General features: G+C 39.9%; 1 protein-coding gene across 1 annotated transcript; it reads left to right on the forward strand.

Annotated features, from left to right (window-relative positions):
• On the forward strand, window positions 1-600 carry LOC144244167 (olfactory receptor 11G2-like; the record flags this gene model as incomplete). The annotated part of the gene is made up of 1 exon (XM_077779393.1): window positions 1-600. A coding segment is annotated over one exon (600 nt), but the record flags the coding sequence as incomplete, so codon positions are not given.
• Between the last annotated feature and the right edge of the window lie 24,351 nt (window positions 601-24,951).

Here is a 24,951-nt window from a genome sequence, read left to right on the forward strand (position 1 = left end):
TCTACAGAATGCTTTTTCTTAGCCATTATGGCATTTGATCGGTACCTTGCCATCTGCCGACCTCTACATTACCCCACTCTTATGACTGGACATCTCTGCACCAATCTTGTGATCAGCTGCTGGGTACTTGGTTTCCTTTGGTTCCCAGTACCTATCATTATTATTTCCCAAATGTCCTTCTGTGGATCCAGGATCATTGACCACTTCCTGTGTGATCCAGGTCCCCTGTTAGCACTCACCTGTGCCAGAGCCCTAGTAATGGAGGTTTTTTGGACTATCATAAGTTCCTTGCTCTTATTTATTCCATTCCTCTGCATCATGGGGTCCTATAGTCTAGTCCTGAGAGCTGTGTTTAGAGTCCCTTCAGCAACTGGACGAAGAAAAGCTTTCTCGACCTGTGGATCCCATCTGGCCGTAGTTTCACTGTTCTATGGTTCAGTGATGGTCATGTATCTGAGCCCAACATCTGAGCATGAGGCTGGGATGCAGAAACTTGTGACTCTGTTTTATTCTGCAGGAACCCCACTAATTAATCCTGTGATCTACAGTCTGAGGAACAAAGATATGAAACATGCCCTGAAGAAATTTCTCGGAATATAAAAATTATGACCTTGGTAAAAAAAATTTTGGGGTAATTGGCCTACCTTCCTATTTTCTCAGGTGAAAAAAAATTAATAACTAATACCACTCTGAGAATTATTCATCCTATTATTGAGCTTATTCATCATGGCTCTTTATACTTTTCCTAGAATCAAGAGAGCAAGAAAAGACTGAGAGAGACTATCCATTTCCCTCATTTTATAGATGGAGAAGCTGGGGGATGGAAATTCTGAGTGACTTGCTCTGGTAATAACTATATAATGCAGAGAAAAATCTATTTACTTCTTAAAAAGCTGCTCTTTCTACTCATAAAGAAATATGTAACAAACTATGAGAAAGTATTAGTTTTTGCCATCCAGATGTGGAGCCATCAAATCGTCTTTCATCAGAGGAGGGGGAAATATATATATTACTGATAGAAGTGTAAACTGGTGCACTCCTACTTAGGACAAATTGCAAACAATTTTACAAAATTCAAAATACACAGTATCCCTTAACCCAGCAGTTGCACTCACTCCTAAATACTTAGCCTACACATATAATCATCCCACATATGTGAAAATATGCATGCAAAAGAATATTTATGGTTGCAGCATTGTAATACCAAATTTCTAGAAACCAAATTATTTAAATGTTGATTTATGAATACCTGTTTAGATAATTTATGATGTGCCCATGCATTGGAAACTGATATAGCATTTTTTAAATGATGGAGTTTTAGATGCACACATATGGAACCACCCATGTTATATTGTTAAGTGAATAAATGATGTATAATACATAAGCTGTCATTTATGTGTAAAATTATAAATGTGTATGTGTGTGTGTTTTAAGGATAGAATATCTTTCAAAGGGTAGATATGAAAGCTAACAGTGGTTGAATATGGGAAGGGAGGATGGAGGATTCCTTGGATACAAGAGGAAAGAAAATATTTATTTTCACTGTGTACTCTTTGGTATTCTTGTTACATTTATTGATGATGATGATGATGATGATGATGATGATGATGTCATCTGTACTAGAAAAATTTCCTAGAACTGTATCCTAAGGAACAGTTTCTCCACAATTCCTGGGTTCCTTGAGGAATCTATAAAGCAAGCTGCCTTCGATAGCATGTGAAGGAATCAGTATCTAAAAGTTCACAGGCATCATTTCATTCAGACTTCTTGGTTCTGGAGAGAGAATGTGGGAATTACTTTGGCATCTGAGGATTTGTGGGAGGAAATAAACCATGTTGAAGTTGTATCTAGTCTCTTTGCAGAACTATTATATTTATTATACTATTTATTGTTTACTTATTTATCAAAAACATTTAATAAATACCTTTAATATGTCAGGTACAGACCTAGGAAATGAACCAAATAAGGTGAATAAATCACATTCCAGTCCCTCATGGAATTGACAGTTTATGATGAAAAAACTTTAATTGTGAGATGGGCTATGACCAAGAGAGATAGTAATTGCTCAAAAAGTCACCTGGAGCAAAGGAAACAATCAATAAAACTAATGGGCAACTGACGGAATGGGAAAAGATAGTTGCAAATAACATATCAGACAAAGGGTTAGTATCCAAATTCTATAAGGAATTCATCAAACTCCACACCCAAAAAACAAATAATCCAGTGGAGAAATGGGCAGAGGACATGAACAGACACTTCTTCAAAGAGGAAGCCCAGATGGCCAACAGACACATGAAGCAATGTTCAGCATCCCTCATCGTCAGGAAGATACAAATCAAAATCACACTGAGATATCACCTCATGCCAGTCAGAGTGGTTAAAACGAACAAATCAGGAGACTCTAGATGCCGGTGAGGATGTGGAGAAATGGGTACCCTCCTCCACTGTTGGTGGGAATATAAACTGGTGCAGCCCCTCTGGAAAACCACTGTGGAGGTTCTTCACAAAATTAAGAATAGAACTCCCCTATGACCCAGCAATAGCACTGCTAGNGGAGAGGTGAGGAGGAAAAGAGGAGGAAAATGAATTATTTTTACACAGCTAACTATAGCTCATGGTCTACAGGGACACAGCAATAAAAAGGTCAGGAGGATCTCTGAAAAGGGTCTATGAAGCTCTTTTTTTTTTCTTTTTCTTAATTAGCTAATTTATTTATTTTTCAATTTACATCCAAGTTAGTTAGCATATAGTACAACAATGATTTCAGGAGTAGATTCCTTAATGCCCTTTACCCCATTTAGCCCATCCTCCCTTCCACAACCCCTCTAGCAACCCTCTGTTTGATCTCTATATTTAAGAGTGTCTTTCATCCCCTTCCCTGTTTTTATATTATTTTTGCTTCCCTTCCCTTATGTTCCTCTGTTTTTTGGATCTTAAATTTCTCAAATGAGTGAAGTCATATGGTATTTGTCTTTCTTTGGCTAATTTTGCTTAGCATAATATCCTTCAGTTCCATCCACATAGTTGCAAATGGCAAGATTTCATTCTTTCTGATTGCCAAATAATACTCCAGTGTGTGTGTGTGTGTGTGTACACACATATATACACACATACATACATATATACGTATATGTGTGTGTGCATACATACATATACACACATACCACATCTTCTTTATCCATTCATCTGCTAATGGACATTTGGGCTCTTTCCATACTTTGGCTATTGTTGATAGCACTTCTATCAACATTGGGGTGCATCTGCCCCTTCAAAACAGCTCTCCTATCTTAGTAGTGCAATTGCTGGGTCGTAGTGTAATACTATTTTTAGTTTTCTGAGGAACCTCCATACTGTTTCCCAGAGTACCTGCACCGGTTTGCATTCCCACCAGCAGTGCAAAAGAGACCCTAATCCTCATCCTCACCAACATCTGTTGTTGGCTGAGTTGTTTATTTTAGCCATTCTGACAGGTGTGAGGTGGCATCTCAGTGTGATTTTAATTTATATTTCCCTGATGATAAGCGATATTCAACATGTTTTCAAGTGTCAGCCATCTGGATGTCTTCTTTGGAAAAGTGTCTATTCATGTCTTCTGCCCACTGGATTATTTGTTTTTTGGGTGTTGAGTTTGGTAAGTTCTTTATAGAGTTTGGATAGTAACCTTTATCTAATATGTCATTTGCAAATATTGTCTCCCATTCCGTTGGTTGCCTTTTAGTTTTGCGGATTGTTTCCTTCACTGTGCAGAAGCTTTTTATTTTGATAAGGTCCCAATGGTTCATTTTTGCTTTTGTTTCCCTTGCCTCTGGAGACGTGTTGAGTAAAAAGTTGCTGTGGCCAAGGTCAAAGAGGTTTTTGCCTGCTTTCTCCTTGAGTATTTTGATGGCTTCCTGTCTTACATTTAGGTCTTTCACCCATTTTGAGTTTATTTTTGTGTATGGTGTAAGAAAGTGGTCCAGATTCATTTTTCTGCATGTCACTGTCCAGTCTTCCCAGCACCATTTGGTGAAGAGAATATCTGTATCCATTGGATATCCTTTCCTGCTTTGTCAAAGATTAGTAGGCCATACGTTTGTGGGTCCATTTCTGGGTTCTCTATTCTGTTCCATCGATCTGAGTGTCTGTTTTTGTGCCAGTACCATACTGTCTTGATGATTACAGCTTTGTAATACATCTTGAAGTCCAGAGTTGTGATGTCTCCAGCTTCCGTTTTCTTTTTCAAGATTGTTTTGGCCATTTGGGGTCTTTTCTGGTTCTCTACAAATTTTAGAATTGTTTGTTCTAGCTCTGTGAAGAATGATGGTGTTATTTTGATAGAGATTGCTCTGGGAAGCTCCTTTCAGTCTAACTCATGTTCACCGGTTTACTGCAAATACAGGCAAAAGAAGTCTACATATAAAATACAACAAAAATTAAAATACGTTTTTAAAATACAATATCTTCAAAGGATAGATATTATAGTATAACTAAAATGTGGAAATTATTCTTCAGTGGACATGAAACTTCAAACAGCCCATCTTATTTCCCTTAAGGTGGAAACCATAAGAGTTGGTAACTGCATCAGTTCTTTGCCCTTCCCTTTACATTTAGCATTATATCTCAAAGTAAAATCATTTTTCTATGCAATATGTATTTTTATGATGAAAATATCTTAATCGCCTTTTTTATTTACACAGTGCTTGTTTATTATAAACATTTTTAGACAACATAGTATAAACAGATATAAATCACCCAAAATCCCACTATCCTAAGATAAAAATCATTAAATTTTAGGTAATCACCTTGTCAGTAAGACATGTCTATATTCATATGTATATTATATTCAGTATGTAATTTGCATTATTGTATACATATAATTTATACACACACACAGTTCACATATGTGTCAAAACAGACATGCTTTCTCTATGGAAGTTATCTTTCACTTTTTTCTTCATTTTTCTTTACTTTTTCTTTACTTACTCTTCCTTCCTCCCTTCACTCCTTCATCTTTCATTCCAGAACCACCTCACACTCTATTAAATAAGAATATTAATAACTAATGTATATCATTCTATATTGTTCTCCAACCCTAATAATTATATATTTATACACACACACACCATCACAGTATTCACTGAGAAGTTTTCACAAAACAGACTTCTTTATATCATGATTTTTTTCATTTAACGGAGTCCTTCAAAGTCAACGACTATAAATTTTAACACATTCTTTCTCTTAGCCATTTAATTGTTTACTTAACGCTATTTACTCAGTTTTTCCTCTATTTTGATGCATTAACTTCCTATCATTGGTCCTATAAACAATGATGTAACACACACACACTCTAATGTACTTGTGTCTTTAGTTTTATGGGATAGATTTTCAGGAGTGTGGAGAAGGAGCTAAGATGGCAGAGGAGTCAGGAGACCCTACATTTGCTTTGTCCCTCAAGCACAGCTAGAAAATATCAAGTCATTTTGAACACCCAAGAAATCTATCTGAGGTCTGAGAGAGAAAAACTGCACAACTAGAGGTGAAAAAGCCACCACATCATGGAATGTAGGAATTGCAGAGAGTTGATTTGGGGGAGAGAAAAGCTGTGGGTGCTGTATACGGGAGGGAGCCCTCACTGCAGAGAGAGGAAGAAGAAAGAAACAGAGAGAGTATAGGTGCACATTGGGAATTTCACAAGAACAGTTCTTCCCAAAACCATTAACTGGGAAAAGGAGAGGGACTGACTTTTATTGCAAGTTCTTATAAGCAGCAGAGCTCAAAATCTGAATTTTTACAAGTCTGTGCCATTACCAGGATTGTGTCTAGTGGACTTGGCAGTGCTCTAATGGGGGAAGGAAAGTGGAGACCCAGGAGCAGGTAGTGTCGTTTGAGGATACTCTGGGCTGTAGAGGGAAAAGCCATTCCAGAGCGGAAAATGGGTGATGGGCATTGAGGAGGGCACTTGTTGGAATGAGCATTGGGTGTTTTACGTGAGCAAATTTAATAATAAATTATAATTAAAAAAAGATTAAGACAAAAAAATTTAAAAAAAAGAATGGGGATGCTGGCCAAAGGAAGTGAGCCTTGGTGCCTGCTTTCTGCTGTGCTTTACCATAAACCTGAACTGCTGCATGTTCACACAACCAACTTCTCAGATAAGGCAGCACTGGCCATAATGCAACAAGACCTCCTCCAGAGGATCAGCATGTGTGGAACTACACAGATCTCCAAAATTTGAAGTTTTGAAACCAGTTGGGTACCTGAAATAAAAACATACAAGTGCTGTGCTGCCTCAGACACAGGCAGGGTGAAGGCAGAGATCTGGCAGAAGCAGGGACACAAGAGAGGTGATTTTTGCTCTTCTATAAGGGCTTCCTGAAGAGTGGAAGACAGAAACTTACCACCAGGGAGAAGAGCAGGACAATGCCATTTTCACCCCACCCATAAGCACTGACCAACAGCAGTGAGCGCCACCAAGTGGAACCCAGGGGTACTGAAACCAAGCTTCACTCCCAGGCGACCGGGAGAGGCATCTCTGCTAGGACAAGTCCTATCCCCAGAAGATCAGCACAAACTCTTGGCACACACCAAGTCTACTGTAAGTGCTGCAAATCTTCAGCTCCATGGGAGATAGGATCTAGCCTTCTTTGTTTTTTTGTTTTTGCCTGTGATACAGAAAGAGTAATTTTTATTGATTGGTTGGTTGGTTGGTTGGTTGATTGGTTTAATCCATTTCTTTTACAGCAGACAAAAGCAGATCTAGAATCTAGCTTCACTATCTTTTTTTTTTAACATTGACAATATGACAAGATGGAGGTATTCACCCCAAAAGAAAGAAGGGGAAGAAGTAATGGCCAGGGATTTCATCAATACATATATTAGGAAGATGTCAGAACTAGAATTATAACAATTAAAAAGATACATTGGGCATGAGAAAAAGCATAGAACACTAAAGAATCCTTTACTATAGAGATAAAAGAACTAAAACTAGTCAGGCCAGAAAAATAATGCTATAACCAAGATGCAAACCCAAATAAATGCCATGACAACAAGGATGGACAAGGCAAAGGAATATATCAGTGATACAGATGATAAAATTAGGTAACATAATGAAGCTGAAAAGAAGAGTGAATCATGAATGTAAACTTAGGGAATTCAGTGACTCTTTAAAGCATAATAACATTCATATCATAGGAGTCCCAGAATGTTACAGAGGAAAAGGGGTAGGTTTATTTGGGCAAATTTTAGCTAAAAACTTCCCTAATCTGGGAAAGGAAACAAACATCAAAATCCAATAAACACAAAGAGCTTTCATTAAATTCAACAAAAGCCAGCCATCACCAAGACATACCATAATCAAATTCACAAAATACACAGACAGGAAAGAATCCGACCCCCCCCCCGAAACAGCAAGGGGGGGGAACAAAACTCTTATCCTACAAGGGAAGACAGATCAGGTTCACAGCATATCAATGCACAGAAACCTGGCAGTCCAGATGAGAGTAGCAGGAAATATTCAATGTACTGAATGGGGAAAAATATGCAGCTAAGAAATCTTTAACCAGCAAGACTGTTATTCAGAATAGAAAGTGTGGGAGCCTGACAGTGACCACAAGAAAGCGTGGTTAGGGACGCGGAGATGTGCCTGCACACGGGACTCTCTGCCTGGGCAGATCATGCCTGCAAACAGGATGTTCTGCCAAGGGGCCTGCAGACAATATCCGAGGTTAATGATCCGCTTGCACACGAGGGAACATGCCCTCCTTAGAAATAAGGAGGAGGCTGGAATTGTGAGCAGGCTTCTTAGTAAACATGTTGTGGTCGCTTCCTCCCTTTGCTCCCCCCCGTCCTTGGAATGTGTTTGGCTTCTTGCCCTTATTTGCTAAAGGAATGCATCTTGTAGATTTCAGTGTGTATCCAGTTACCGGGGTATAAAATAAACCACAAGAGGGGCTTGCGTAGAATTGTTCCTCCGGCCGGAGTTGTGTCTGTGTCTGTCTTTTATGTGTATCTTGTCTTTGTGTCATTTCATCCGCAACAAGAAAGAGAGACAAAAAGTTTCCCGATCAAAAATGAAAGGAGTCTGTGACAGTTAAACCAGCCCTGTAAGAAATATTAAAGGGGACTCTTTGAGTGGGAGGGTAAAAGGACCAAAGGCACCAAGGACTAGAAAGCAACAGACCTTTTCTAAACACCAACTTTACAGGTAATGCTATGGCACCAAATTCGTATCCTTCAGTCATCACTCTGAATGTAAATGGACTAAATGCTCCAATCAAAAGACAGAGTGTCAGAATGGATTTAAAAAAAAAAAAAAAACCACAAGACCCATCTATATGCTGACCACAAGAGACTCATTTTTTACCTAAAGACACCAACACATTGAAAGTGAAGGGATGAATAACCATCTATCATGTTAATGGATGCCAAAAGAAAGCCAGTATATCCATACTTATATCAGACAAACTACAAAATACAAAATACTTTGTATTTTAATACAAAGACTGTAACAAGAGATGAAGAAGGGCTTGATTAAGGGGTCTATCCATCAAGAAGATCCAACAATTATAAATACTTACATCCCCAACTTGAGAGCACCCAAACATATGAATCAATTAATAGCAAACTTAAAGAAATATATGGATAATAATACCATAATAGTAAGGAACTCTAAAACCCTACTTACAACAATGGACAGATCACCTAAGCTGAAAATCAACAGGAAACAATGGCTTTGAATGACACACTGAACCAGATAGACTTAACAGATATATTCAGAACATTTCTTCCTAAAGCAGCATAATATACATTCAGCTCGGGTGCACGTGGAATGTTCTCTAGAATAGATCACATTCTGGGTCACAAATCAGCCCTTAACAGGTATCAAAAAAAAATCATACCATGCATATTTTCAGACCGCAAACTATGAAATTTGAAATCAACCACAAGGAAAATTTTGGAAAGCCTTCAAACACGTGGAGGTTAAAGAACATCCTACTAAAGAACGAATGGTTTAACCAGAAAATTGAAGAAGAAATTTAAAAATTCATGAAAGCAAATGAAAACACGACGGTCCAAACCCACTGGGATGCAGAAAGGTGGTCCTAAGAGGAAAGTACATTGCAATTCAGGTTTATTCCAAGGATCAAGAAAGATCTGAAATATACAAGCTATCCTTACACCTAAAGGAGCTAGAAAAGGAGCAGTAAATGAAGCCTAAAGCCAGCAGAAGAAGGGAAAGAATAAATTTTAGAGCAGTAATAAATGATATAGAAACAAACAAGCAAAAAAAGCAGAACAAGTCAATGAAACTAAATGCTGGTTCTTTCAAAGAATAAACAAAATTGATAACTCCCTAGCCAGACTTATCAAAAAGAAAAGAGGGACGCCTGGATAACTCCGTTGGTTAAGCCTCGGACTTCAGCTCATGATCTCACAATTTGTCAGCTTAAGCCCTGCATCAGGCTCTGTGCTGACAGCTCAGAGTCTGGAGTCTGCTTCCAACTCTGTGTCTCCTTCACTCTCTCTACCCTACCCCCACATGTGCTCTGGTGCTCTCTCCCAAAAATAAAATTAAAGTAAACATTTTAAAAGAGAGAGAGAGAGTGAGAACCCAAGTAGATAAAACCACAAATGAAACAGGAGAGATCACAACCAACACCACAGAAATGTAAACAATTATAAGAGAATACTATGAAGAATTATATGCCAACACATTGGGCAATCTGGCAGAAACGGACAAATTCCTAGAAACTCATGCACTACCAAAACGGAAACAGAAAGAAATAGAAAATCTGAACTGATCCATAACCAACAAAGAAATTGAATCAGCAATCAAAAAACTCCCAACAAACAAGAGCCTGGGCCAGATGCCTTCCCAGGGGAATTCTAGCAGACATTTAAAGAAATAATACCTATTCGAGAGGAGGGCAAGATGGTGGAGAAGTAGGGAACTCCATACATTTCACTAGCCCCCATATCACACACGCAGAAGGCCTGAAGCCATAGGAACCCTTACAGAATCCAGCAGTTTGGAAGGAAAATGAGACAGAGTCCTCCGAGAAAACCTTCTAGCGTAAGTACGAACTGGGGAATATAAAATTGGGCCTGGAACAGAGACACAGAGAGAGGGGGGATCCCCCTCTATGGGGAGCCAAAGTGAGTCTGGGGGGAAAAGGAGTGGCCAAAACTCAAGACACTGTCCCTGCATATCAGAGGACTGTCCTGCATATCAGAGGACTCTAGATGCTGACGAGGATGTGGAGAAATAGGCACACTCCTACACTGCTGGTGGGAATGTAAACTGGTGCAGCCTCTCTGGAAAACAATGTGGAGGTTCCTCAAAAAATTAATAATAGAACTCCTCTGTGACCTAGGAATAGCACTGCTAGGAATTTACCCAAGGGATACAGAAATGCTCATGCATAGGAGCACATGTACCCCAATGTTCATAGCAGCACTCTCAACAATAGCCAAAACATGGAAAGAGCCTAAGTGTCCATCAACTGATGAATGGATCAAGAAGATGTGGTTTATCTATACAATGGAATACTACATGGTAATGAGAAAGAATGAAATCTGGCCGTGTGTAGCAACATGGATGGACCTTGAGGGTGTTATGCTGAGTGAAATAAGTCAGGCAGAGAAGAACAGCTACCATATGTTTGCACGTATAGGACGATTAGGAGGAACTTAATGGAGGACCATGAGGGAGAAAAAGGGGGGAAATAGTGGGGAGGAGGGAGAGAGGCAAACCATGAAAGACTCTTGAATGCTGATAACAAACTGAGGACTGATGGGTGTGGGGGGGAGGGAGGGTGATGGGCATGGAGGAGGGCACTTGTGGGGATAAGCACTGGATGCTATATGGAAACTAACTTGACAATAAACTATTTAAAAAAAGAGAGAGAGAGAGATACACTATGGGGATCCTCTGAACCCAATCCTGTTAGATTAGTACATCTGTACCTTAAAGAACCATGGATCATGCATCAGTAGAACACATTTAATTCCCACAGCTAACAAGAGAAACGAATGAACAAAGGAAGGGATGGCAAAAAATGGGAAACATTTTGAAAGTTTCTTTTCAGCCTCTATTAATTTATGCAGGATGCTGGGAGGAGGAGGTTCCTGTTTGAACCCCGCCACTTTTTTGCAGCAAGAGCCAGAAATCACATAAAACAGGAGTCTGACTGTAAGCTGTTAATGAACTTGATCTGGCTTGCTCAGATTAACCCAGTTTCTGACCTCTTGATGCTATCATTTCATCCCTTTACATGCTTTCTTGGGTACCTGTTTAATTTTTGTTGTTGTTGTTATTGTCTGCTTAGTTGGTTTTAAGACTCCTTCCATTGCCATTAAAAGAAAATTTAAATTTGGAAAAAAAAAAGAAATAAAACAGATGAACATAGAAGAAGGTAAGGAAAAATAAAATAAGATAAAATCAGAGAGAGAGGAAAACCATAAGACATTCTTAACTATAGAGAACTGAGAGTTGCTGTCACGGAGGTGGAGTATGGGCTAAATGGGTACTGGGTTAAGGAGGGCACTTGTGATGAGTAGTGAGTGTTACATGTAAGTGATGAATTTCTCAATTTTACTTCTGAAACCATTACTACACTATATGTTAACTAATTTGAATTTAAATAAAATCATAGAAGAAAAAAAGAATTCTATGGAAAGGAATTTTTACCTTCAAAGTTAAACTATCATATTTGAAAATTAAAGTAAGAGCTTTGTAGCACAAATAAATAGAATGGAATTAGAACTATTGAATGTTAAATGATAAATGCTTATCAGACCCTATGCAAGATTTTTACAATTTTTTTCTGTAGGAAAAAATTTAATTAACGTTAGTATGGATCTGAGCTCATTATGAGCTGGGTTTCTGTACTTCATAATTAACAAAAAGGGAAACAATTTTGTTACAGCTTGATTGTTGCACTTAATATTACTAATGGTATATTATGATACACAAATATCTTGAACTTCGTCCTTTAAAAATAGTTGACTGGAAGTGAGGAGTTAAGATGGGACAGAAGTAGGGGAACCCTGGACTTTCCTTATCCCTCAAACAGAGCTGTACTGAGGTCAGATCACTAGGAACACCCTGGAAATCAATCTGAGGACTGGTAGATGAATATCCATGGTTGGAGGGTGACAATGTGTCAGGTGTAAGGCTTATTTTAACAAACAATTCAATAAACATCTAGTTAAATGTCCAAACACTCCACCACAGCAAGCAAGGAGGAGCTCTGGAGAGGACTGACCAGGGGAAAGAGCAGCCAAAATGCAACAACAGAGTGCATACAGCATACACAGAAACATCCTGAAGTGCCAGGCTCTGGACAGTGTATGACATCTTTAAAAAAAAATTATTATTGAGAGACAGAGAGAGACAGAGCATGAGTATGGGAGAGGCAGAGATGGGGGAGAAACAGACTCTGAAGAAGGCTCCAGGCTCTGAACTGTCAGCACAGAGCCTGATGTGGGGCTCGAACTCACAAACTGTAAGATCATGACCTGAGCCAAAGTCGGACACTTAACTGACTGAGCCACCCAGGGGCCTCTGACCCCTGTTTAATATAGCATTATTCTCAGATGCAGGAAACATAATAAGCTTTCAAAATACACAAAAGGCAAAAACTTAGCCAAAATGACAAAATGGAAGAATTATCCCCAAAAGAAAGGTCAAGAAGAAATCACAGCCAGACTTGCTCAAAAGAGATATAAATAATATATCTGAAGAAAAATTTAGAACAACAGTCATAAGACTACTGTTTTGGGCTTGAGAAAAGCATAGAAGAAACCAGAGAAACCCTTGCAACAAAGATCAAAGTCCTCAAACCTAGTCAGGTTGAAATAAAAACTGCTGTAGCTCATATGCAAAACCAACTGGATATACTCTTTTTTCCTTAAATAGTTTATTGTCAAGTTGGTTTACATATAACACCCAGTGCTCACCCCACAAGTACTCCCCCATGCCCACCACCCACCTTCCGCTCTCCCCCACCCCCATCAGCCCTCAGTTTGTTCTCAGCATTCAAGAGTCTCTCATGGTTGCCTCCCTCCCCTCTCCCCAACTATTTTTCCCCTTCTTCTCCCTCATGGTCTTCCATTAACTTCCTCCTAATCCACCTATATGTGCAAACATATGGTATCTGTCCTTCTCTGCCTGACTTATTTCACTCAGCATAACACCCACTAGTTCGATCCACGTTGCTNGTTCCTAGGTATTTTATAGCTTTTTGTGCAATTGTGAATGGGATCAGTTTCTTGATTTCTCTTTCTGTTGCTTCATTATTGGTGTATAAAAATATAGCCGATTTATGTACATTGATTTTGTGGTGGAGTCTGCGGGTTTTCTGGGTAGAGTATCATGTCGTCTGCGAACAATGAAAATTTGACTTCTTCTTTACCAATTCTGATGACTTTTATTTCCTTTTGTTGTTTGATGGCAGATGCTAGGACTTCCAGCACTATGTTAAACAACAGTGTTGAGAGTGGACATCCCTGTCGTGTTCCTGATCTCAGGGGGAAAGCTCTCAGTTTTTCCCCGTTGAGGATGATGTTAGCTGAGGGCTTCTCATAGATGGCTGTTATGATGTTTAAGTAAGTTCCTTCTATCCCAACTTTCCCGAGGGTCTTTATTAAGAAGGGATGCTGTATTTTGTCAAATGCTTTTTCTGCATCTATCGACAGGATCATATGGTTTTTATCTTTTCTTTTGTTGATGTGATGTATCACATTGATTGATTTGCGAATATTGAACCAGCCCTGTAACCCAGGAATAAATCCTACTTGATCATGGTGTATAATTCTTTTCATGTGTTGTTGGATTCGATTTGCGAGTATCTTGTTGAGGATTTTTGCACAACTGGATATACTTTCAATGAGGACTGAGGAATCTGAGTAGAGAACAGGTGATATAGAAGATAAAATCATGGAAAATTAATAGCTCAAAAGATGATGGAAAGAAAACTATTATATCATGCCAAGGGAGATCAGCAATTCCATAAAGTGAAATAATCTCCATATCATAGGAGTCCGAGAAAAAAAGAGCAGGAAAACAGGGCAGAAAGATTATTTGAACAAATTAAAGCTGACTTCCCTAATCTGGGACAGGAAACAGTCATTCAAGTCCAAGAGACACAGAGAACTCCCCTCAAATCTACAAAAACAACTCAACACCACAACCTATCCTAGTGAAACATACAAAATACCAAGGTAAAGAGATAATTCTGAAAGCCGCTAGAGGCAAAGGTCCTTAACCTCTAAGGGCAGACACATAAAGTTAGCAGCTAACCTATCCACTTGAAACTCTGCAGGCCAGAAGAGATTTGCAGTAAGTATTCAAAGTGCTGAGTAAACAAAAAAATGCAGCTAAGAAATCTTTATCCAGCAAGGCTGTCATTCAGAATAGAAGAAGAGATAAAGAGTTTCCTAAACAAGTAAAGGAGTTTATGACGACTAACCAAGCCCTGCAAAAAATTTTAAGGGGGACTCTGAGTGGAGGAAGAAGAGGCCAAAGCAACAAAGACTACAAAGGACCAGAACATCACTGGAAATACCAACTCTACAGGTAACACAATGGCACTAAATCCATATCTGTAGTCACTCTGAATGTAAATGGAATCAATACACCAGTCAAAAGATATAGGGTACCAGATGGATTTAAAAAATCAATATCTATCTATATGCTGCCACATGAGACTCATTTTAGACCTAAGACACCTGCAGATTGAAAGTAAGGGGATGGAGAACCATATATCATGCTAATGGGTGTCAAAAAAAAAAAAAGCCTGTGTACCTATACTTATATCAGACAAACTAGATTTTAAATCAATGTCCGTAATAAGAGGTGAAGAAGGGGATTATATCATAACTAAGGGGTCTATCCATCAAGAAGATCTAACAATTGTAAATATTTGTGCCCCAATTCAGAACAGCCATATATAAAAATCAATTATTAACCAACATAAAAAAAACTAATTGATAATAATACCATAATAGTAGGGGATTTTAACACTCACTTACAGCCATGGGTAGATCATCTAAGCAGAAAATCAACAAGGAAACAATGGTTTTGAGTGACACATTGGAGAATACATGGATTTAACAGATATATTCAGAACATTTCATCCTAGAGTGGAAGAATACACATTCTTCTGGAGTGGAAGCACATTTCTTCTCCAGAATAGATCACATAAGTCATAAATCAAGCCTCAAAAAGTATAAAAAGAATGAGATTATACCTACAAATTTTCCAACTACAGTGCTATGAAGCTTGAGGTCAACCACAAGAAAAAATTTGGAAATACCACAAATACACGGATATTAAAATCATCCTACTATAGAATGAATGGATTAACCAGGAAATTAAAGATTAAAAAATACATGCAAGCAAGTGAAAATGAAAACATGACAGCCCAAAATCTTTGGGGTGCAGCAAAGGCAGTCCTAAGAGAGAGGTATATTTAAACTCGGGCCTATCTCAAGAAGGAATAAAAATCTCAAATACACAACCTAACCTTACAGCTAAAGAAGTTAGAAAAGCAATAACAAATAAACCTAAAGCCCCAGAAGAAGGGAAATAATAAAGATTAGAGCAGTAATAAATGATACAGAAACAAACAAATGAAAACCAGTTGAACAGATCAAGGAAACCCTAGTTAGACTTATCAAAAGACAGAGAAAGAGAAAAGGACCCAAATAGATAAAGTCATGAATAAAAAAGGAGAGATCACAATGAACACCACAGAAATATAAAGTTATAAGAGAATACTATGAAAACTCATGTCAACAAATAGGGCAATATGCAGGAAGTGGACAAATTCCTAGAAACTCCAAAACTACCAAAACTGAAATAGAGAGAAATAGAAAATTTAAACAGACCCATAATTGGCAAAGAAATTGAATCAGTAATCAAAAGTCTCCCAACAAACAAGTACACTGAGCCAGATGGCTTCCCAGGGGAATTCTACCAGTCATTTTTAATGTTTATTTGTTTATTTTGAGAGAAAGAGAGAATACGTATGCAGGGTAGGGGCAGAGAGAGAGAAGGAGAGACAAAATCTTAGTAGGCTCCATGCTGTCAGCACAGAACCTAACTCAGGGCCCAATGCCATGAACTGTTGCCGGGAGCCACACCGGCCTCTCTGCATGGCAATCACAGCAAGGAAATGGCAATGTTTGCACAGCGCTGCCATGAGAAACGAAAACTGGTATCTCTGTCTGCTACTACTGGCTCATGTTGGAAATGAGCCTGCTGGTATTGACCAGGCCTCACAATATTCCATATCAGACCCATATTCTGAACACAGATACCTCATAAGGAAAAGCACATTCCTGCCTTTCCAAAAGAGATTTTAGATGAAAGCTCTGTGGATGATTGTCAAAAGGCTCTTCCTATGGGCCTTGCAGATCTAAGACATAGGGGGTTAAGAACACAAGAATTACAATTGAGCCTGGCCCTGAGACAAAGGGCCTATTTTGCTGTTAAGAGCAAAACATATATATAAATATATATAGTTACTACATATATCTTTGATAATGGGTGAAGCATAACAGTCCCTTCCTCAAGCCCTACATTCCATAAACACCCTCTCTTACACTGGCAGCTGGGATGAAGATAGATAAGAGTAGCTAAAACAGAAACCCAGGGGCAAAAGACTGACCCATTCAGGGCCCGCGTGATAGTTTCCACAAACAAACCAATTCAAAAACATTCATCCTCTTGAGAGCTAGACAAAATACTCATAGCTTATCTATATACAATTTGATCTATAAGTTATCCTGTTTTTCACTAAGAACATTCTGTTATTTCCTTAGTCGGAATAATTCTGCAATTGATATCACAAAAGGCCTCCCACTGTAAGAAATTCTTTTCTCTGACTTCATCTTGTTGCTGAACCTTTATATAAAGACACAAAAACTGATAGGACAGAGATGCCTGCCTGGTGATCAGAAAGAATCTCGGGGCTCTCTCACTCTCTCTCTCGCCGACAGCGTCCATCCTTCAGGGACCCCTGGACCTGCCGGAGCCAGCTCAGCCTCCAGCAAACTGTGACATCATGACCTGAGCTAAATCAAGAGTTAGATGCTCCACTGACTGAGCCACCCAGATGCCCCTCTACCAGACCTTTAAAGTAGACTTAATATTTATTCTTCTCAAACTATTCCCAAAAAATAGAAATAGAAGGAAAACTGCCACACTCATTCTGTGAAGCCAAATTACCTGGATTCCAAAACCAGACAAAGACACAAAGACTCCAACTGAAAAGAAGTTATATATATATATATATATATATACACACACATATAGAAGACATATATATATATACCTATATCCCTGATGAACAAGGATGCAAATCTTTTCAACAAGATACAAACAAATCAAATTCAACCATACATTAAATGACTTATTCACCATGATTAACTGAGATTTATTCCTGGGCTGAAGGGTTGGTTTGATATTTGCAAGTCAACCAATGTAATACACCACATTAATAAAAAATAAAGTGTAAGAATCACAGGATCCTGTCAATAGATGCAGGAAAAGCATTTGACAAAATACAGCATCCGTTCTTTTTTTTTTATATATAATGTTTTATTTATTTCTAGGAGAGAGAGAGAGAGACAGCGTGAGCAGGGGAGGGTCAGAGAGAGAGGGAGTCACAGACTGAAACGGGCTCCAGGCTCTGAGCTGGCAGTCAGCACAGAGCCCGACACGGGGCTCAAACCCACGAACTGCGAGATCATGACCTAAGCGAAAGTCGGACGCTTAACTGACTAAGCCAACCAGGCGCCCCAATACAGCATCCATTCTTGATAAAAACCTTCAACAAAGTAAGAAGTGGCCTCAGCATCATAAAGGCCATGTATGAGAGACCCACAGCTAATATCTACAATGAGGAAAAACAGAGCTTTCCCACTAATGTCAGGAACAGGACCTACTACTCTCACCATTACTATTCAACACAGTACTGGAAATCTTAGCTCAGCAATTAGACATCAAAAAGAAATGAAAGGCATCCAAATCAGCAATGAAGAAGTCAAACTGTCACTCTTCACAAGCGACATGATACCCTCTGTAGAAAACCCAAAAGACTATACCAAAAAATTGCTATAATACATGAATTCAGCAAAGTTGCAGGATATAAAATCAACTTGCAGAAATCTGTAATGTTTCACTTTAGGGAGACAAGATGGCGGAGAAGTAAGGAGCTCCGTACATTCTGCCTGCACCCACCTCTCAAACAGAGAAGGCCTGAAGTTGCAGGACACTGAACCACAGGAGTTTGGGAAGAGAAAGAGACAGAGTACACTGGGAAGGAAACCTCATAAGCGTGTGAGTGCGAACTGGGGAAGATAAGAGCGGGATGGGACCAGAGACACGGAGGGAGGGGAGGGAACCCGGCTTGCATGCAGCTGTGGTGAGTGATTAACCGGCGAGTGGTAGCAAGCTGCCACGAGTCCAGGGGAAAGGAAAAAAAAGCTGACATTTCTCATAGAACCGTCCCTGGAGAAGAGAAAAAACCTTGGATTGGAAAGACAGTGTTTTTTAGCTCTGGCTGGGGTGCTGACTTTAAACTAGGTGCCCTAGTCCCAGAAAGTACCAGGAAAAACTGACCTGCCGCACGCCCAGCACCATCCATGGAGGCGGTAGCCCGGTGAACTGGCAGCAATGCCTGTGGAGGCGGTCCCGGCGCCGGGTGAAGCGGCAGCAGCGCGCACGACAGCGGCCCACTAAAGCGACGGCGACCCAGTGAAGTGGTACCAGCGCCCGGTGAAGAGGCGGCAGTGCACTGCATCGACGCGGACTCTACGGACCTGAAGTTGCTAAGTTCTCCGAACGCACTCAGGTTGTATCCCTGCTTGACCCCAGTGGATCTGAGGCTGCAACACTTCCCCCAACCCCCACTCAACCCCCAGGCAACAGGGAAGCAGTGACCTGTGGGACTGTTCAAGGCAGTATAACAAAGCCCGTGGACTGGTACGTGGAAACGAGGCACAGCGTGGAGCATAGAGCTCAGCCCACCTTGGCTACATCCTCAGCACAGGGAGATCAGACTGAAAAAATGATTTGCAACGCTTGGTTGAGAAAGGACTGGGGCAATGCCATTCTTCTCCCCACAACCACCAAAGAGGGGCCTCAGGGAGGCCAGCGGACACAGTGGAGACAAGACCTGCCTACAGCAAACCACGCCCATCCCCTCAAGATAGCTGTTTTGTTGTTGTTGTAGCTGTTTTTACCTGAGCCTGGGTTTGCGTGTTTATTGGTTTTGTCTGTGCGTTTGTGTACCTGTGTTCCCTCTGTGGTTGTGTGTTTTCTTTTTCCAGGGCTGCCTCAGGAAACAAGCCAAACTACAAATGGTGCAGAGTCCCAAATACCATTACCAGAAGTGAAATAAAATAACCAAAGTCTCAACAAGAGAAACCAAGAGACAACATCCAAAGAACACTTCCTGAACAGACAGACCCTGAACAGTCAAAAGAGCCCTCTCTAATACAGCAGAACTCGCAGGGGCCGTGTGTACACAAGCTTTTAAAATTAACAAGATATAGAAAGCTAACCAAAATGAGGAAACACAAGAACTCTCCTCGAAAGAAATTCCAGGAAGAAATGACAGCTAGAGAACTGCTCAAAACAGATACAAGCAACATAACTAAACAAGAATTTAGAACAATAATCATAAAATTAATCACCAGGCTTGAAAAAAGCATGGAGGACATCAGAGAAACTATGGTTACAAACACTGTGGAGCTTAAAAATAGTTATGGTGAATTAAAAAATGGGGTAAATGAGATACATAATAAACTGGAGGCATCCAATGTACGGATTGAAGAGGCAGAAAGGAGAATCAGTGATTTACAAGATACTACTATAGAAAAACAAGAAGCTGAGAAAAAGAGAGATAAACTAATCCGGGAACCTGAACCAAGAGTTCGAGAGCTCAGCGATACAATCAAACGGAACAATATCCGTATCGAGAGCTCAGCGATACAATCAAACGGAACAATATCCGTATCATAGGAATTCCAGAAGAGGAAGAGAGAGGGAAAGGTGCTGAAGGAGTCCTGGAACAAATTATAGCTGAGAACTTCCCCAACCTGGAGAGGGAGGTAGACGTTGAAATTCAAGAGGCACAGAGAACTCCCCTCAGACGTAACTTAAATCGATCATCTGCACGACATATCATAGTGAAACTGGCAAAATATAAGGACAAAGAGAGAATTTTGAAAGGAGCTAGGGAGAAAAGGGCCCTACATACAAAGGGAAACCTATCAGGGTGGTGACAGACCTATCTACTGAAACTTGGCAGGCCAGAAAGGAATGGCAGGAGATCTTCAATGTGATGAACAGAAAATATATGCAGCCAAGAATCCTCTATCCAGCAAGGCTGTCATTCAGAATAGAAGGAGAGATAAAAGTCTTTCCAAATAAACAAAAATTGAAAGAATTTGTCACCACTAAACCAGCCCTACAAGAAATCCTGAGGGGGAATCTCTGAGGGAAGTGTTACAAGGAATGCAAGATACCAGAGACACCATCACAAGCATGAATCCCACAAAGGACACAATGACTCTAAACCCGCATATTTCAATAATAACACTGAATGTAAATGGACTAAGTGCTCCAATCAAAAGACATAGGATAGACGGAGGCAAGATAGTGGAGAAGTAGGAAGCACCGTATATTTGGCCTGCACTCATCGCTCAAACAGAGAAGGCCTGAAGTCGTAGGACACTGAACCATAGGAGTTTGGGAAGAGAAAGAGACAGAGTACACTGGGAAGGAAACCTCATAAGTGCGTGAGTGCGAACTGGGGAAGATAAAAGCGGGATGGGACCAGAGACACGGAGGGAGGGGAGGGAACCTGGCTTGCATGCAGCTGTGGTGAGTGATTAACCGGCGAGTGGTGGTGAGCTGCCACGAGTCCAGGGAAAAGTAAGAAAAGCTGATATTGCTCATAGAACTGTCCCTGGAGAAGAGAAAAAACCTCGGCTTGGAAAGACAGTGTTTTTTAGCTCTGGTTGGGGTGCTGACTTTAAACTAGGTGCTATGATCCCAGAAGGTGCCAGGAAAAACTGAACTGCTGTGCGCCCGGGACCATCCATGGTGGTGGCGGCCGGGTGAACAAGCAGCAACGCCTGCAGAGGTGATCCCAGCGCCGGGTGAAGCGACAGTGGCACGCGCGACACTGGCCCACTGAAGCGGCGGTGGCGGCAACCCGGTGAAGTGCCGCCGGTACCCAGTGAAACGGCGGCTACGTGAGCGAAAAGTTGCCTGCTGAAGCGGAGGCGGCCGGTAAAGCGGTTGTAGCGGGGTGAGGCGACACAAACTCTGGGGACCTGAAGTTGCTAAGATCCCACACGTACTCGGGTTGTATTCCTGCTTGACCCCGGCGAATCTGAGGCTGCGGCACTTCCGCCACCCTCCACTCAACCCCCAGCAACAGGAAAGCAGTGACCAGCGAACTGTTAATGGCGGTATAACAAAGCCTCTCAGGAGTAATCAGACTAGATAGTCTCTCTAGATAACACCACCTTCTTTCTCTCACCTCTCCAACCATATTCCATCCTTTAGCTCTTTGAAAAAAGCTTCTTATCCCTTCTGCCTGTTCATTAATTCTCCAATTTTGCCTCATCTCCGCCCTATCATCTCTCTCTTTCTCTAACTCTTCAACAAGCACTGCGTATACCCAGTTAATTAATTGTAGCTGGGAATACTGGTTATATGCTTTAAACTTATCTTTGTCTATCGCTTTTCTTCATTATTCCTTTTTTTTCTTCTTTTTCACTTTTTAATGTATTTTTATTTTCTATCATTTGCCTTCCCTCCTCCGTCTTTTCTCATTACTTTTTAGTTTTCCCTCTTGGTTAGCAAGATTGTTGGATTTGTTTGTACATTTGTGTCCCTCTGTTCCCTGTGTGTTTGTCTGTATGTTTTCTTCTCCAGGGCTACCTCAAGAAACAAGCCAAAGCACACATGGTGGAGAGTCTCAAATACCACGACGAGAAGGAAAATAAAATAACCAAGGTACCAACAAGAGAGACCAAGAGATACCATTCAAAGAACACTTTCTGAAAGGATAGGCCCTGGACAGTCAAAGAGTCTTCCTGGGTACAGCAGCGATCACAGGTGCAGAGTACATAACAAGTCTTGAAACCTAACAAGAGACAGAAAGCTAACCAAAATGACGAAACAAAAGAGCTCTCCTCCAAAGAAACTCCAAGAAGACCTGACAGCTAATGAACTGCTCAAAACAGACATAAGCAGTATAACTGAACAAGATTTTANGTAGCAGAATGGATAAAAAAACAAAATTCATCTACTTGCTGTCTACAAGAAATGCATTTTAGATTGGAAGATAACTTCAGATTAAAAATAAGAGGATGGAGAAATATCTATTGTGCTACGGGAAGTCAAAAGAAAGCTGGAGTAGCTATACTTATATCAGACAAACTGGACTTTAAATAAAGACAATAACAAGAGATGAAGAAGGACATTATATAATAATTACAGGGTCCATCCATAAGGAAGAACTAACAATCATAAATGTCTACGCACTGAATATGGGAGCAACTAAATATTTAAAACAATCACAAACAGAAACAAGCTAATAGATAAGAATGTGCTAATAGCAGGGGACTTTAATACTCCACTTACAGCAATGGATAAAGCAACCAGACAGAAAACCACTAAAGAAACAATGGACTTGAATGACAAAATGGGCCAGATGGATCTGCATCCTGAGATGCAGAGATATTTAGAACTCTGCATCTGAGATCCTGAGATATTTAGAACTCTGCATCCTGAGGCCAAGGAATTCACTTTCTTCTCAAGTGCGCATGGCACATTCTCCAAGATAGATCACATACTGGGACATAAAGCAGCCCTTAATAAATGGAAAAGAATTGAGATCAAAGCATGCACACTTTCAGATCATAATGCTTTGAAACTTGAAATCAATCACAGGAAGAAGTCTGGAAAACGCCAAAAACATGGAGGTTAAAGAACACCCTAGTAAAGAATGAATGGGCCAATCAGGCAATTAGAGAAGAAATTTAAAAATATATGGAAACAAATGAAAATGAAAATACAACAATCCAAACTCTATGGGATGTGGCAAAGGCAGTCCTAAGAGGAAAGTACATTGCACTCCAGGCCTATTTCAAGAAACTAGAGAAAGCCCAAGTGCAAAATCTAACAACTCCCCTAAAGGAACTAGAGGCAGGGCACCAAGAGCACCCCAAACCCAGTAGAAGAAGAGAAATAGTAAAAATCAGAGCAGAAATAAACAACATAGAAACCAAAGAAACAACTGAACAGATGAAACCAAGAGTTGGTTCTTTGAAAAAATAAACAAAATAGACAAACCTCTAGTCAGGCTTCTCAAAAAGAAAAGAGAGAGCACCCAAATAGACAAAATTATGAATGAAAATGGACTGATTACAACCAACCTCTCAGATACAAGCAATTATCAGGGAATACTATGAAAAATTATATGCCAACAAATTGGACAACTTAAAAGAAATGGACAAATTCCGAAACACACACTCACTACCAAAATTCACACAGGAAGATATAGAAAACCTGAACAGACCCATAACTAGTGAAGAAATCGAATCAGTGATCAAAAATCTCCCAACAAATAAAAGCCCTGGAACTGATAGCTTCCCAGAGGAGTTCTACCAGACATTTAAAACGGATATAATACGAAATCTTCTAAAGCTATCCCAAAAACTAGAAATTGAAGGAAAACTTCCAAACTCATTTTATGAAGCCAGTATCACTCTGATTCCCAAGCCAGACAGAGATCCAGGAAAAAAAAAAAAAAGGAACTACAGGCCAATATCCTTGATGAATATGGATGCAAAAATCCTCAACAAGATATTTGCAAATCGAATCCAACAGCACATAAAAAGAATTATACACCAAGATCAAGTAGGATTCATTCCTGGGTTACAGAGCTGGTTCAATATTCGCAAATCAATCAATGTGATACATCACATCAACAAAAGAAAAGATGAAAACCATATGATCCTTTCGATAGATGCAGAAAAAGCATTTGACAAAATACAACATTCCTTCTTAATAAAGACCCTGGAGAAAGTCGGGATAGAAGGAACTTACTTAAACATCATAAAAGACATTTATGAGAAGCCCTCAGCTAACATCATCCTCAACAGGGAAAAACTGAGAGCTTTCCCCCTGAGATCAGGAACACGGCAGGGATGTCCACTCTCACCACTGTTGTCAAACATAGTGCTGGAAGTCCTAGCATCAGCCATCAGACAACAAAAGGAAATTAAAGGCATCACAATTGGCAAAGAAGAAGTCAAACTTTCACTTTTCGCAGACAACATGATACTCTACATAGGAAACCAACAGACTCCACAGAAGCCTACTAGAACTTATCTAAGTGTTCAGCAAAGTTTCATGGTACAAAATCAATGTACAGAAATCGGGTACAATTATTCACCAACAATGAAGCAACAGAAAGAGAAATCAAGAAACTGATCCCATTCACAATTGCATAAAAAACATTAAATACCTAGGAATAAACTTAACCAAGGATATAAGACATCTGTATAAGGAAAACTATGGAAAACTTATGAAGGAAATTGGAGAAGACACAAAGAAATGGAAAAACATTCCATGCTCATGGATAGGAAGAATAAATATAGTTAAGATGTCATTACTACCCTAAGAAATCTACACATTCAATGCAACCCTAATGAAAACTGCACCAGGATACTTCTCAAAACTAGAACAAACTATTCTAACATTTGTATGGAACCACAAAAGACCCCGAATAGCCAAAGTAATATTGAAGAATAAAACCAAAACCGAAGGCATCACCGTCTCAGACTTTAACTACCACTACAAAGCTGACATTATCAAGATGGTATGGTATTGGCACAAAAACAGACACATACAGAACTCAGAATTGGACCCAAAAGTGTACA

This window comes from Crocuta crocuta, unplaced genomic scaffold (genome assembly GCF_008692635.1).
Source record: "Crocuta crocuta isolate KB4526 unplaced genomic scaffold, BGI_CrCroc_1.0 scaffold867, whole genome shotgun sequence".
Classification (NCBI taxonomy): Eukaryota; Metazoa; Chordata; class Mammalia; order Carnivora; family Hyaenidae; genus Crocuta; species Crocuta crocuta.